The sequence below is a fragment of the Ipomoea triloba genome, chromosome 12, assembly GCF_003576645.1.
Source record: "Ipomoea triloba cultivar NCNSP0323 chromosome 12, ASM357664v1".
Lineage (NCBI taxonomy): Eukaryota > Viridiplantae > Streptophyta > Magnoliopsida > Solanales > Convolvulaceae > Ipomoea > Ipomoea triloba.
Genome location: NC_044927.1, coordinates 21,296,955 through 21,312,233, shown reverse-complemented (window position 1 = coordinate 21,312,233; position 15,279 = coordinate 21,296,955). Strand labels below are relative to the sequence as shown.

Below are 15,279 nucleotides of genomic sequence, written 5' to 3'. Positions count from 1 at the left end.
GTCAAAAAAATCTTTAACAAATTTCCTGCAGCCTTCTATTATAATTCAATTTGATAACTCACAGAAATTGACAAAAACGAAACCTCCATGACTCATTTTTTTGTACGCACCTATTTGTGTACTTCCCAGTGGATGTACATAAACATAAAACATTGAACCACTCAATTCAACATTCAATGCCGTGCCAAATACTGTCAGTCCCCTTAACAAATGCTTTTACTTGTCTCCGGTCACGACTATTTAAACCCATGTTTATACTATCTATACGTCCCAATACTTTTTCTTCTTTTTTGTTTTTTCGCAGTAAATTCACATGCCAGAATTCCAGTAATGCATACACATTCTACCCGGCTATAAATCTATAATCCTCATCATAGAACCTCATGAGTAGTCCACCACCGTCTCCGGGCTCGGCCATGGCTGCGAAAGAGCAAGTACGGCCATTGGCCAGCCACCGCTACCTCCACGTTGACGTTGAAAACGATGGGTTTTCCGTGGAGGTGAAGAAGACGCGCCACCGCCATTATCACGGGAAATGCATCAAGTTCTGCGGCTGCTGCACCGCGGTGCTACTAGTCGTGGCGGTGGCTATAATCGTGCTAGCATCCACCGTTTTCCACGTCAAAGATCCCACCATAAAGATGAACACCATTAGAATCGAGGGTCTGAGTTTTCTCAGCACCGGAAACCTAAACCCCGGTGTTAATCTAACTCTTGTGTCGGACCTGTCGGTGAAAAACCCAAACGCGGCGTCGTTCAAGTTCAACGACGCGGCGGAGACGAGTTTGTTGTACGGCGGGAAAGTGGTCGGGGAGGCTAAGATTCCGGCGGGGAATGCCAGGGCTAGACGGACGCTGCAACTGAACGTAACGGTGGATGTTATGGTGGAGAAATTATTGGAAGTGCCACGGCTAAAAAGTGATTTGGTCACGGGCGAGTTGCCCGTTGCCATTTATACTACAATCCACGGTAAGGTTAAGGTTTTGAGGATAGTAAAGAAGAGTGCTACCCTCAAAATGAACTGTTCCATGTCGTTTAATATATTAAGACAGGACATTGAGAATCTTGATTGCCTTAATAGTCTCTAGTATATGCTAAATTGGTGATGTTACTTTTTTCATCATGCTTATATTGTACGGAGTAATATTTTGTGAATATTTAAAAGTAAGATATAGAAAATATTCAAATTAAATTTCCAGTAGTCTATATTGTGTGCTATGGAGTACAATGTTAGCAAAGAAATTTTAATACTTCGTAACTCTTTCGGATTAATCAACCTATTGAGCTGTGTTTCAAAGTAAAATGTCAATAAAATAGAGTTATTAACTTGTAATTAATTGAACTGTATTTGTTTTCAAAAAAGAAAAAATTGAATTGTATTTTGATGTTCAGTGTTTATCTTCTTTTTTTTTTGATTGATAATCAATTAAACTATGTTTGAGGTAGAATATTTTAATTTATTATATTATGAATCAGGGTTCACCATGCGTATATACAGTTAATATGTTATATACGCTCGGTTGACCGAATATGTATAATTTAAATGTCCAACCTGGACCATGGTCTATGTATAATTTGGAACAATATTATTTATAGATGAATTGAGAATAGAAAAAGCAACTTAAGAGCCCAAATTCCGAATATAAACAAAAATAGGAAGCCCAAGAACAAAAGCGGAACACAAAAGAAGTAAGGCAAACAATTTTGTTCCCACTTTCCCCCTTTTTTGACCACTAAAGACGGCGTTCTTTAAATTTTTATATACTTTGTCGGACCAGTTTCTTGTGATGCAGTCTGAGCAAATTCCAAGTGGTATTACTAAAATTTTATTCCATTCAAATTAACTTAAATAATTCACAATGCATATTCGCAACAAGGATGATACTCTGATGGCTAATGCTAAAGATAGTTGAAATGATGAGAATGCAGACTTTGATAAATTCTTTGAGATGGTCATCAAACTCATCATCATGATCACACAAATATGGTACATCAATCTACAAACTGCTAAGATACTAAAAGCAATTCTTTACAAAGATCAAAGCACATCTGATAATAATAGACTACTCATCGTTTAATTCACCTATGCAATTTAGCGTTGAATCTCTTCCATCAATCGCAGCCTGAAAGAGACCATCATCTTTCCACTTTTTTTTTTTTTTTCTAAATGCAGAGTGATACTGCATCTTCTACACTAATCTTAGCTACTGCGGAGTAGTGTGTGCTTAATTAGTTGCTAATCCTTGTTGCGCTATTGCTTCCTTCCTAGAACAAGAATAGGTTTGTATCCCTGGCTCATCGCGATAATATGAATCTAGATGCATGCAGAGATTAAGAAATGAATAGTTAATGATGAGAAGGGATGGAGTAAAAGAATTTTGATTTTTTTTTTACGGTTAGTTAGTTACCTCTGGAAGCGTTGAACGATCTCTTGCAATGTAAAATGGCGCCTTGGATTCCATCGTGTTGCTCGATCAGTGAATCGTCGCGTCGCTGAGATGAAGACACCGGGGACGCCGCCGCCGCCGCTGCTGCTGAGGACGCCGATCGGCTTTTCATGAGGTTTTTCGGCACGACTCTCAGTCCGGCGGGTAAGTTCCCCTGTTTCTGACTCTTGGCGTTGCTCAATACCGCTGCTTTCTCGGACAAGTCCGTTGGTTCCGTTTCCGCTTTTTCCGCCGTAGACTGCGGCGGCGGCGAATGAGTTGTTGCGGCGGCGGCCGCTGTTCCGCCTCCGGGAAAGCTCAAGTGACCTGAGAACCCCAATTTATCGCTGTACCGCTTTGAGACGCGAATGTACAAAGGCTTCACCAGTTTCAAATATTTTTGAATCGTTTCTTTGGGGAACTTCCTCTCCTCTGACGACGAACTCGAGTTCAAGTGTGATTCTAAGGTGCTCGGCTTCTGCTCAGCCTTGCCATTGCTATTGCCTTTTGAACTACTCTCTCGCGTAAACAGCGACTTGATTTTCACCTCTTCAACCTTGAATTTCACGGTGAACGACTTCTTCTCGGCTCGAATTTGAGCCTCGTCTTTCTCATTCCTGGTGGCTTTACGCTTCGGACACGGCTTCGATTTCGGCTCCGATTTCGGCTCCGATTTCTCAGGGTTCCGTTGCGCATTTGCTTTCGGCTTCTTCAATTTCAACATCATAACTCTGAATTTTGTGGCCGATTTCAGGAAAGACACCGGAAACTTGGAGTTCGCTTCCGACGCCGTTAGCGTCAACGACGCATGCTCAACCGGCACAAGGCGGCCTTTGAAGAACAGATCGTCACGAGGCGAGAGTGAAGCGTTTGCGTCAGAGCGGTCAACGTTGGAGGCAGAGGAAGGGGAGAACGTCAACTTCAACTCACCTTCATTCTCATCGTCCGACTCATCGGAGTCGCCTCCGTCGTCTACTTCCGAATGTTGCGCATCAACACTCTTATCTTCGTTCTCACCTTCACCAGTTTGAGCTTTGGCGTCTCCGTCCTCATCTTCCGGAACAGCGAATTCCAAATCAAAGAAGGGGCCGTCCTCGGTGTCGGAGTCGAAGTCGGAGTCCGAATCGGTGAAGTGAGGACTAACGGTGGTGACAATAGTTGTAGCACCGGCGGTAGAGGAGTCCGTGGAACGAGAAGAGAATCCGGCGTCGGCAGCAGAAAATGTGTTGCCTCCACCACCGCCGCCGCCGCGCCAGTACTTGAGTAAGCTGAAAGCCTCCATTGTTGAAAGAGAGAGAGTATATACTAAAAGAGAGGGTTTATCATTAGATTTAAAGCAGGAAGGGGTTGAGTGACACAGAAACAGAGCTTTTAGGTGGGATACTTTGTATAATGGAGAGCCTCCTTAATGGAGGTTGGCAAAGATTGAATTATAATGGGTCTGCATATTTCTCTTTTGAGTAATACGGTGTACTCTATACTCCCAATTTTTAAAATATTTTTCACTAATCTTTTAATATGACGGTTTTTTTTTTTAATTTTAATATGACGTGTTTTAGTTGATTTATGATAAAATATAGTTAGTCCAATCATTAGTTTAATAATTGCAAAGTTCTAAGTTTAAATCTGAGTGAAAGTCGTCTATTAGTATTCTTGCGTTGAGCTGGGACAATCTATGTTGGTTTAGTATTCTACGGTTGTGAGGCGTGCTTCATCTACAATGCACCTTTAGGTAACCATTACGGGTTTTTCCATAAATCAAAAAATAAATAAAGTGAGGGCAACTCTCAACTAAGTTAACTTGAGAGTTGGTTTGGTGACTGTACATTTAAATAGTAATTAATATATTTTTTTTACGAGTTAATTTCATTTTTTGTTATAGATTTATAGGTGACAATCCACTTTTAGTATTTTTTATTAAAACATCATTATTTGATCCTAGTATTATTGCGACATGATCATTTTTAGTCCTCCCACTCCTGCATCAACAAAATTGCCGAAATATCATTACATACAAAGACATTTCAATCCTTTTATATAAAGTATGTTAAACTGCTATATCTTTTATGTATTTTTTTAAACATTCATAATTGAAGACCGAAATGTCCTTTGTATTTAACAATATTTAAACTGTTTTGTTGATAAAAAGACAAAAAATTGTCATACCACAATAATACTAGGACCAAAAGTAGAAGTTCTAATAAAAAATGACTTAAATGGACTGCCATTTATAAATCTATGACCAAAAATGAAATTAATTCTTTTTTTGACACTCATAATTTTTTACAAAGTAGTATATGTTCTATATTTTTTCAATCTTTTTCAGTCCAACGAATCAATAGTCTAACCATGGGAGTTCAATTCTATGACCATCCATCCATTTAAAACAGTAGCAGATGTGTCATCACACAATATAATAGTTGGCGAATACTGAGTAATATACTCATGAATACACAAAATTTTTGTTCCTACCGAAATCATATCACACGTAACAAGAGTTCTATATCCAATAATACACATTGTTTAGTTAATGGGACACATGAAAGAACCACATTTCTTATCTCCCGAATGTCTTTCACTCCTTATGATATGAGATTGCCCTTCAAGTTTCACAATAAACAATTCTAATTGATGCTCGCATATGCCATAACTATCAACAAAAGCCAGGGTCAAACACTATTTCATGTTGGGCAAATCGGTGTTTAATCCCGGTCAATTGTACGCGACTTTTTCCCAAGTCACCCATTATGATGGCTTGAAGGTGTTAGTACGTGCTAGACGAGGATGAACAAGATTCTATTAGTACTACCAATATCGTCTACAAATAAATTTTCAATAATGTGTAATTTGAATTGGTAATACACTAATATATAAAATCTCAAAGTTTATACACATTAGCAATTAATTCAACAAATATTTGATCAAATTCATGGAAGGATAACATTACAAAATATAATCGATCCAACCCATCTTTTTAATTGCACCATATAATATTTGATGTTATAATTTCTATAATTATATACCGATACAAATATTATAGCAATTTCATTTCATGCACGTGCGAACACTAGTTCAATTGCTAGAGATATATGATTCCGATCGACTTTTATTTGGATACATTGCGGCTGTCCTTTTTTATTAGACTAATATGCTTCTATGAATATCTTTCTTTTTTTCTTGCAAGTATTTTTATCTCTAAACATTATTTGCAATGCAATTTCTTTTATTTATTTGGTTGCTTGTTTGGATATGGAGTATACTTTTCATGGAGTATGAAAATATTTTCTGAAAATAAATTCTTTTATATATATATATATATAATCATTATCAACAATCACAATCAGCTATCAATTAAATCAATTAGATATTTACTGAAGGGCGGAGGCACCTTATGGGGTAGGGGGCCTGGCCCCCTCAACCCCCACCCCATCCCCTACCCCACCTAAAAATATTTAATAAATATGTATGTATATATTGATATAGTTGGGATAAATACATTTTTGGCCCCCCTCTAATTTTTTTTTAAAAATAATCTATTATGATTATATTAAGTGAACTCAAAATATATATTAAAATTTAAATTTATTAAATAGAAAGAAATAAACCGAATAATTAAAGTCACCATTTTCTTTTTATCTTATTTCTTTTATCAAGATTTTAATAACGGAAGGTATCAAATATCCAATTTATTTTAAAAAATCTCCAAATTTGAGATATATGCTTTAGTTTTATTAGTTATGTTGATTTATTAATTAATGATTTATTGTGTGTTTTAATTATTTATTTACACTTTGAAGATGTACATTTGCTTGCTTAAATAATTGGTGTTGAAATTGTCAAAAATTAATATTGATTGCTTAATTTGTGATACTGATTTTTGTCTTTATCTCTCAAATTCTGAAATATTGTTAATCAGTAAAATGAATATCAATTAATTATGAAAAAATTTGGTGACAAAATAATATACAAAACTTTTTATTTGATAAAAATTGACAATTTATATTTAAATAAATGTTGTTGTTCTTATTGTTGTTGTTGTTGTTGTTATTATTATGATATTTTGTGTTATATGAAAAAAATCTAAAGTAATGATCGACATTCGTGTCAATCGTACTCATATAATTTTATATTTCATACTTTATTATACAGAGTATAATTAGAAATCATTATCAATAATAATTACAATAATGTATGGTATATATAATAATATAGTGCGGTTAATTTTAATGTCGACTAACACGACAAATTTTCTCTAGCATATTGGCCCCCCAACTCGAGTTTTCTGGCTCTGCCCCTGTATTTACTAATGGGCAAATGCCCCAAATTTATAATAAATAATAATAATAATAATAATAATAATAATAATAATAATAATAATAATAATAATAATAATAATAATAATAAAATTTGTAACTTTTGTTCACTTACAGCTTGTCAATATGAAGAGAGAATGAGAGGAACCAACTTGGTTTCCATATATGCAAAAACATGTCAACATAAGTCACTACATCGATGGTAATTGGTACATTATAGGTTAAAAGCACCAAATGCACTTTTTTTTTTGTCCCATTCGAATATATTTTTTAAACATATTCACATTTAATAGCTGAAATGTTACTTTAAAAAATGTTTTAGAAAAACTCTTTTACCCTTATTAAAAAAAAATAAAAATAAATTTTTAATGAGATATGAGAAGATAACATATGCGACCGTACGTATATGTAATGTATATCAAATATTAATTCTTAATTTTTACCTTTAAATATGTAGAATTATCTATAATACTCAAGAGTTTGTGTAGTGGTGTTGTTTTATTTCTTTATTATGGTAAAATATAAGAGGTAAAAGTAATAAAGAAAAAAAAACACAAACAACCAAGCATGCTGAATAACATTAGAAAAGAATTCTAATTACGACTACCCAAACACCTGATTAAGGTTTTTCTGTGTGTAATTCAAATTGATTGGTTTGTGTGGGTTAATACAGCAACATTAAAAATTAAAAAAATAAAAATAAAAATAAAAAAGAAGAGTACAGCAACATTTTAGGTATTTTTGTCTTTATAATTGTAATTTTGCCTGTGACGACAAATTGACGAGTCGTGTGCGTGTCAGTCGAGTTTTCACATAACCCATATTCAGACACACAAAACATGCGCCAACCTGTCGAGTTTCGTTATAAAGCGCGTGTTTAGTCGCACGAAATGAATCCGCAGTTTTGCACTCGGTTTAATGGCTTTTTTTTTTTTCTATTCTGAATAGGGAAATTTTCAGTTTGGCCCTTGAGGTTCAGGCTAATTATACTTAAACCCCCTTCCATTTTAAAAACTTCACCCGTGCCCTACATCACATGGGTGAAACACCGAAACGACGCTTGACGGAGTAGGTCAGTTTGCAGCCTTGGAGCTGAGCATTGATTCATTGCGTTTAATCTGATGAGGGCTTCAACTTTTCAGTAATTGCATTAGAGACTACTTTTGTAATTCTTCACTCAAAATCTGCCGTTGGATTATTTCATTGGGTTCAAATTTTGAGTTGAAGAAAAAAAGAACAAAAGAAAAATGTGGTTTAATAGGCCGTATAACTAGCTCAGTTGGTTTGACCAATTACCTTAAGATCTTACTTTAGCGACAGTATAGATTTTGAATTTCATTAGTAATTTGGAGGTTATTGGAAAATCTTGACTGATCAAAGGAATAAAATAAAATTTTATTGTGCGCATAACATATAAATATATGTAAAAACTTGGAGATTGATGTAATAACTTGCGATTTATCTTCGACTTAAATATGTAATGTATGAAAGAAAAATGTGTTTTGGTAGTAGTCAAAATTGAGAGGGAGTACAGGAGAATCTTTTTTTTTTTTAGAATAATACAGGAGAATCTTAATGGCAGAAAACAAGTTGTCTTTGAGTAGAAGTCGGGTGACAGGCTTTGCCCAATCAACACTCAATGCCTTTTGTGCTATTTTCATATACTCTGCTTTTCTTGTATTGACTTCTGACTCATTAAAAATTTAAGGAATTAAACCACTTTTTTTAAAAAAAAATATTTTAATTACTAAATTTTCCAAGTAATGGATTTGATCTATAATGTCTGCAATTTTGAGATATCATATTAAACGAGGTGACCACGTCCCCTAATGATTTAAAGTGAGGGATGGATAACGTATGAAAGGTAAACTCAATCGAGATAATGTTAACAAAAATTAAACTTATAACCTTTTGGTATCAAAACAAATCATATTTCATCAACCGTTATTTTTTAAGATAAAAATTAAAATTTAGGGGGCATTTGGTTCGGGTTATATAGGATAACTATGGTTATATTAGGTTGGTTATCTAACATTCCTATGTTTGGTTGGAGTTATATAACATTTTCTTGGAATAAAATATTGCCTCTACATCAGATTTTTCATTGTTTTTCAGGGAATGTGATTCCCTTATTCATCTTAGGTAATGTTAGATTCCATTGCCATTTTACATTCTTTGCCCTTAATATCAAAGTGAAAGCTTGATTTTGAACTTTATTTTATTTATTTTATTTTTATGAAAGAGGACTAGATAAGGGAAAACATAAATTTAGAAAAGAAAGACCATTATATTGTAGCAATTTGACACATTTTCATGTTTGACATGTTTGAAAGGTGATTTGTAATATGACGGTGTTAAGGTAAAATAACCATTATAACATAAACAACAAATCATCAATCAAACATGTTTATATTACATAGCCTAGTTTTTACCAAACACAAGAATCTAACATTTCCAGCAATCTAACATCCCAGCAACCTAACATTCCCTAAGGTAATATAATATTTCGTGAACCAAACGCACTTAGGAAAAAATTGATTGAAAATATGTTTTACTGTACATTGAAAAAATAATTAAAATATGTGGCCCTGGACGTTTGGAATTTACTAGGATTGCCAAGGTTTTGCTTAGATTTGGATAAGATTTTTCCCAAGTAGTGCAATATTGGAGACTTGGAGTCAATGAATCAAAGTTAATACGCTTAATGATTGCTTAAATGAACCCAATTTAGTAGTGCTAGACTCCTAGATTATTTAATTCTTTTCAAAAGGTTGAATCCCCAACCCCGAAAGTCTTCCGCCTTTCAGCCCGACAGATTATCTAGGAGGATGTTTGTCTCTACATTGTAGTTGGTGAGACTCGATTTTTGGTCTTTCTTTCTAAACTTTACTCATGTAACCAACTGAACTGTTCATGCGGCCAAGATCACTGAATCAATTCAATTATACCATTTGTGCTGCTAATTAATTTGTAACTACTCTTCCTCTCTTATACATTGAATTGCCCATTTTGTTTTTCCAAAAGTGATCCACTTTATGTTCAATTCATCTTAAGTTTAATTTTTGTATACAAAACTAACGTGATAACTATCGTATCTTAAACAACATAAGTCTCTATCATCCAATAAGGGAGTGAATATGTTTTAAGAAAGTTATGCATGGCACAAACCTCATTTATTTTTCAGACTAATTTATGTGTTGTTTGTGTATTTGTATGAAGCACTTGAAAAATATATTTATATGTCACATATTAGAATGGAGCATTGTTTGTGATGTCAACTGTCTTAAAGGCTGCGAGATTGTAGATGAAGTACAAGGGATCGAAAGTTTGACCTAATGAAAAGAATGACGAATAATTTTAAATTATTGGAGACTTATGCAAGACGAACACTAGTCTTCAATTCAATGTCAAATTTTCTTAATACAATTGTCTATTATCTCATTCTATTTGTTTGCAACATATTGGTTAAATCAAGTACTCTTTTTTTTCTTTTTACAATTGTTTATACTTTTCAAATTCACAATTTTGTATTTCATAAGACTTGTGATGTAACTTTTAAATACATAAATTTTATCCATTAATATTAAATTAAATATTATAAAAAATTGGAAATAAAGAAATTGAACAAAATTAAACTTAATTATTCATACCATGCAATCATTCCAAAAGAGATAAAAGTATTGATTTATAAAACCAAAGTCTTTTTATTCATGACAATGGCCTTTAAGCTCAAAAACATGGAAACAGGCACCCTGGGGGAAAAGGATGCTAGTCAAAGGGGGAATAAAATCAATCACGAGGATTTTTCTTTTGACCTAATTTTCCTCTTTATTATTTTAACAAATATATAAATAAATATTAAAATGAATTATTTTCCATAGATAAGACACCATTTTTGGGTTAAAGCTGCTTTAGCCGTTGTCTCATTCTTGGATTCACCCAAATCAATTTTGACAAAATCCGTGTCTTGCGTCTTAGCAACTTGGGAGGGTCCCAAATCTTTCCTTTTTGTCTTTCACATTTATGATTTTTCTTCATATGGACTGCTGCTTTATTCTTCTTTTTTCTTGTGTGTTGCTTTAACTAGTTTAGTTGTGGATGTGTTTGGGTTTGTAATTGCTTACATATAATTGGCTCAAACTAAGGATTTGAACATGCAATTGGGAAGTGAATCACAGGAGAGTATTGAGAAAATGAAGTCAGTTGGGGCCACTATTTTGTTATTGAATTTCATTTTATACACACGATAGTCTATTGAATTATTGAATTTTATTTTATACACACTGTAATTTTATTACAAGACCACTAAATTATAATTCTTTTCATTGAAAATTATAATTTTATTTGACAATATACACTTAATATTGTGAGACTTGATTTTTACTCCCAAACTCCTTGTATTATTTGAGCATTAATTAGTAAACTCTAATCAAAACAAAACACTGAATAGGGCCAAAAAGTAAAACCAAAATGTAATGTAACATCTAGGATGTGCCATCAAACATTCGAGGTTTCACTTCTTCGACTTCTTAGAACAACTCCATTTGTACATTTTTGAGAGTCTTTTCAGAAGAAAAGACTAGAGGGGTTTTTGAACAAATGTGGAGAGATTTTTTGAAATTTTTATTTCTGTAAATTTAAGTTTTAAGTGGGGCGCAATCTTGGACTAATTGACGCACAGATGGCACGTTTTGAGTATTGATGCGCTCAGCTACTGCACGCGCTAGCTGAGTGTGTCAATGGATCTTTTTCTTCTTCTTCTTTTCTTTTTGTCCCCTTTTTTTCTCTCTCTTCTCTGTTGGCATGTATTTAAAAAAAAAAAAAACTATTAAGGTTTCTCTTAAATACCTTGCCTCAATAGGTAGACTGTTTCATTAATAGATACTAATCAAACAAAACAAAAGCACACTAATTAGATTTCTCCTAGAAACTAATGAAATCATGTATGAGTATATTAATATATATAACCAGGTCTGCATTATTGCATGTTTATCAAATTTCTCTTTCGTTAAAGGCTAACCAAATCCACTGTTTGGTGCACACAATTCCCCAATCCTCGTTAAACACGCAAGCAGCTTTTTAGTGATCTATTTGTTACTCCGTATTTGATTTCAATGCCCATTGCCTAAGGATAAAAGATTTGAGGTTGATGAACTTACCATTTGACACTTGTTTTCCTTTAATAAATTATGAATTAACTTATTTATAGAAGGCAATTCAAGTGTGATTAAGGAGACAATCGGTGAGAGATTTCCAGGCAATTTTGAGGGGTGATGTATGTCGTTTTAGAGTATCTATATCAGTGGATTTTAGGAGAGTTTTTTTGCAGAAGATAAAATCAGAATATGAGACTCAAACCTACCTCTTTTTATATGGGAGTGCAATCGGATACCACCAAACCATAAGGTCTTGAGATGTAAGCTAGTAAGAGCATCCTTAGTAGTAGAGTTATTTCGCGGTTATTGAAGAGTTTTTGTAAGTGTGATTAGAAAAGAAAAAATAGGAGGGGAGGAAAAAAGAATTAAACAAATTAAATCTGAATTTAAAAAAATAATAATAATAAAATAAAACACTGTCAGGCGCGTGCATAACGTGTGTGACTCTCAAGTAGCGTGAAGAGCTGTTTCTTTGCCTCAGTGGGGCCCATTGGCCAGCAATAAACCCTTCATTTACAGATGCTCTCCTTTCATTCTCTCTCCTCACATCTCTCTTGCCAAGGTGACATTAACCTGACATTATCTTCTACAATCACCATTGATGGTGATGCTCTAATAAGCATGTAATGTTTATCTGATTCATTAACATGATCTTTGTCCGTATAAATAGGAGTTACTAACCACAGCAAACAAGACATGCACAACTGCACAAGATCCCTTGACTTACAACTTAGGATTACACTCATGTAATGCTATGCTTAAATAAATTAAACAATACGATAGGATAAGTTGAAAAAATCGCTAGCGCCCCTCGGATGCCGGTGTATTTATTATTTTTCTTTTAAAATTTTTTAAGACTTGATAATTATAAACTATTAAATACTTTAATATTTAATACTAAAATATTAAATATTAACCTAAAAATCTAGAGTTCGAACAATTTATGGTTATTTCGTTTAAAATGATATTGTTTTGAGTGAAATAACTCATTTAAAAAGAAGGGAACAATAGCTAATCGACAGACTAGGCAATTGCCTAGTTGGTGCTTAGGAAGCCTAAGGGGTTAGCGCCTAGGCGACGCTTAGGTGGAAGACCACCGATTATGGTGATATGCTAGGCGGCCAGCCGGCGCCTAGGCGCCGATTAATTTGTACCTAAGGAGGATTTTTGCAAAAATAATAAATAAGAGTTTATTTTACTCCAAAAAATAAAATAGGAGTCTATTTTATGAAACTTAGATTTAGTTTATAGCTCTTATACTTTTATTCTACCATTTTAAGCAAGTAATTATTGTACTCAAACAAATAAGCATTCAAGAATAAGAGTATTAAATGTCTTTGTGTGATGGGTGGAACATAAATTTCATACAAAAAAATCATGAATTCAATTCTTTGTGAACGTTATTTTAATATTGTCTGTAACTAGTAACTCAAAGTATGATTAAATTCTTCATGTACTTTCAGTCTTTCACCTAAAAATTACTCCTTAGTTAATAATGAACGTGAAATTGTGGCGTGAAAGTCGTCATCGTCTCTCGACTCACATAGTCACATCCATTCAAAAGTTGTCTGTTATCCTGTATCCATTCGCCTAACTTTAATGCTACAAACAACTCCATCTTCAAAGCCTGAATTTCTTGCTAGTTGCTACTATTATAATAAATAAATGAAATCAAGTAGAAGTGTACTAATGTACTATATGATTTTTTTAATATTTATGATTCTTTATATAGTCGTATTAATGGCCTGTTTGGTTGGATGTAGTTTGGGGGAAATTGCAATTCAGTGAATTTCCAAATTACAGTGTTTGGTTTGAGGGAATTGCAATTCTCTCCAAATGATGAATTGCAATTCATATATGGAGTACCTCATGAATTGCAATTCGGTGGAGAGGAGGGACAATTTGTTGGTGTAAAGACAATTTTGCACATCCTTCCATATCCTTTGTCTTTTAAAAAAAAAAATTTTTTTTGAAAGACTTATTATTATTATTATTATTATGAAAGAATTATTATTATTATTATTATTATTTTGAAAGAATTATTATTATTATTATTATTATTTGAATGAATTATTATTATTATACTTATTATTTTATTATTATTATTATTTGAAAGAATTATTATTATTATTATTATTATTACTACTACTACTACTACTATTACTACAACATCTATCACAACATAAGGGTATTTTTGTCATTTTGTCGCTTCTTACCTTTCAATTCCCTATTTCTGCATACCAAACACTGTAATTTCAATTCCTACTTTATTCATTGAATTACAATTCTTTTCCCCCCTAATTCCATCATCCCAACCAAACGCCATGTAAGATCATTCATTTAGAATGGTAATAATCAGAATACCATCACACTGCATGCTCTCTTACTTTTACTCCATGATGTGATAATATTTTTATTCGGTGGGTTCCAAAGTCAACAACACAATTTTGAATAAGGGAATAAAAGTAATGAGTATAACTTGAGAGTACAAATAATATTTTTCGTACTATATATAGAGATTTGACATGTTAGAGAAATGAACAATTTTTTGGAGAAATTCTTTTTTTAAGTCTTGAAAAAAAAAGGAGGGTGTGTAAGAGTGTTTTGTTCATGAGTTTACACACCATAAATCTAAATCAAAATTATAGTTAGTGTTTGGTTGACAACTTTTGAAAAGTTATTTTTAAGTACTACAGACTCTATTACAATATAGTATATGTCCATGCATAGTTTCTCAACCTATGAGTTCAAACTTGTGCCCTCCCATTTTGAAAAACCACCATTGAGCTACAAGCTACGTGACAACTATGAGATTTGATTACCCCTTCAATTACAAACTTCATTCCCTAATTAAAAACGGGTACCATTCTATCTTATTGGTAATATATGATTTTTAAGTTTGGATTTTTGTTTTAATTTTTTTTTGTTCATATTGATGTTTTAGATGTTATTATATTATGATCAATTGTCTTGAGTTTTTATTTTTATATTTTTCAAAACTTTTATTCTCAATATAGGGTCATAAAACAACCAAACATCAATAATTACAATATTGGTAATTATTTCAATTTTACCCTACTACTAAACATGAAATAAGTTCCTTTCATTTGGAACGATGTTATGGATAGTAAATTTAACAAACATTAGTACTATATATTACGAGTATTATACAAATACCTAACTTAGTCAAAATTAATCATAATACAATAACCTAAGATAATTAACTCGTGGAAGGCAAAGTTAACTAGCTACTAGCTAGCGCAATTTATCTAGTGAATAAAAAGACAAAAATACCCCTTATCTCAATAAATAAAAAATATATTTTTAATATACTGAAAATACTACATAAAGTGTACTATTTAAAAGTATAAATAATATATAAAA

General features: G+C 32.8%; 2 protein-coding genes across 2 annotated transcripts; one reads left to right on the top strand and one right to left on the bottom strand.

Annotated features, from left to right (window-relative positions):
- The first annotated feature begins 312 nt into the window (after nt 1-312).
- LOC116000461 (late embryogenesis abundant protein At1g64065) lies at nt 313-1,192 on the top strand. The gene has a single exon (XM_031240551.1). The coding sequence runs from the start codon at nt 384-386 to the stop codon at nt 1,086-1,088; it is 705 nt and encodes a 234-aa protein (XP_031096411.1). The 5' UTR covers nt 313-383; the 3' UTR covers nt 1,089-1,192.
- Nucleotides 1,193-1,906: 714 nt separating this feature from the next.
- On the bottom strand, nt 1,907-3,866 carry LOC115998313 (probable membrane-associated kinase regulator 2). The gene is made up of 2 exons (XM_031237853.1): nt 2,409-3,866; nt 1,907-2,314 (listed from the first exon to the last, which is right to left on the bottom strand). The coding sequence occupies exons 1-2, from the start codon at nt 3,706-3,708 to the stop codon at nt 2,226-2,228; spliced, it is 1,389 nt and encodes a 462-aa protein (XP_031093713.1). The 5' UTR covers nt 3,709-3,866; the 3' UTR covers nt 1,907-2,225.
- Between the last annotated feature and the right edge of the window lie 11,413 nt (nt 3,867-15,279).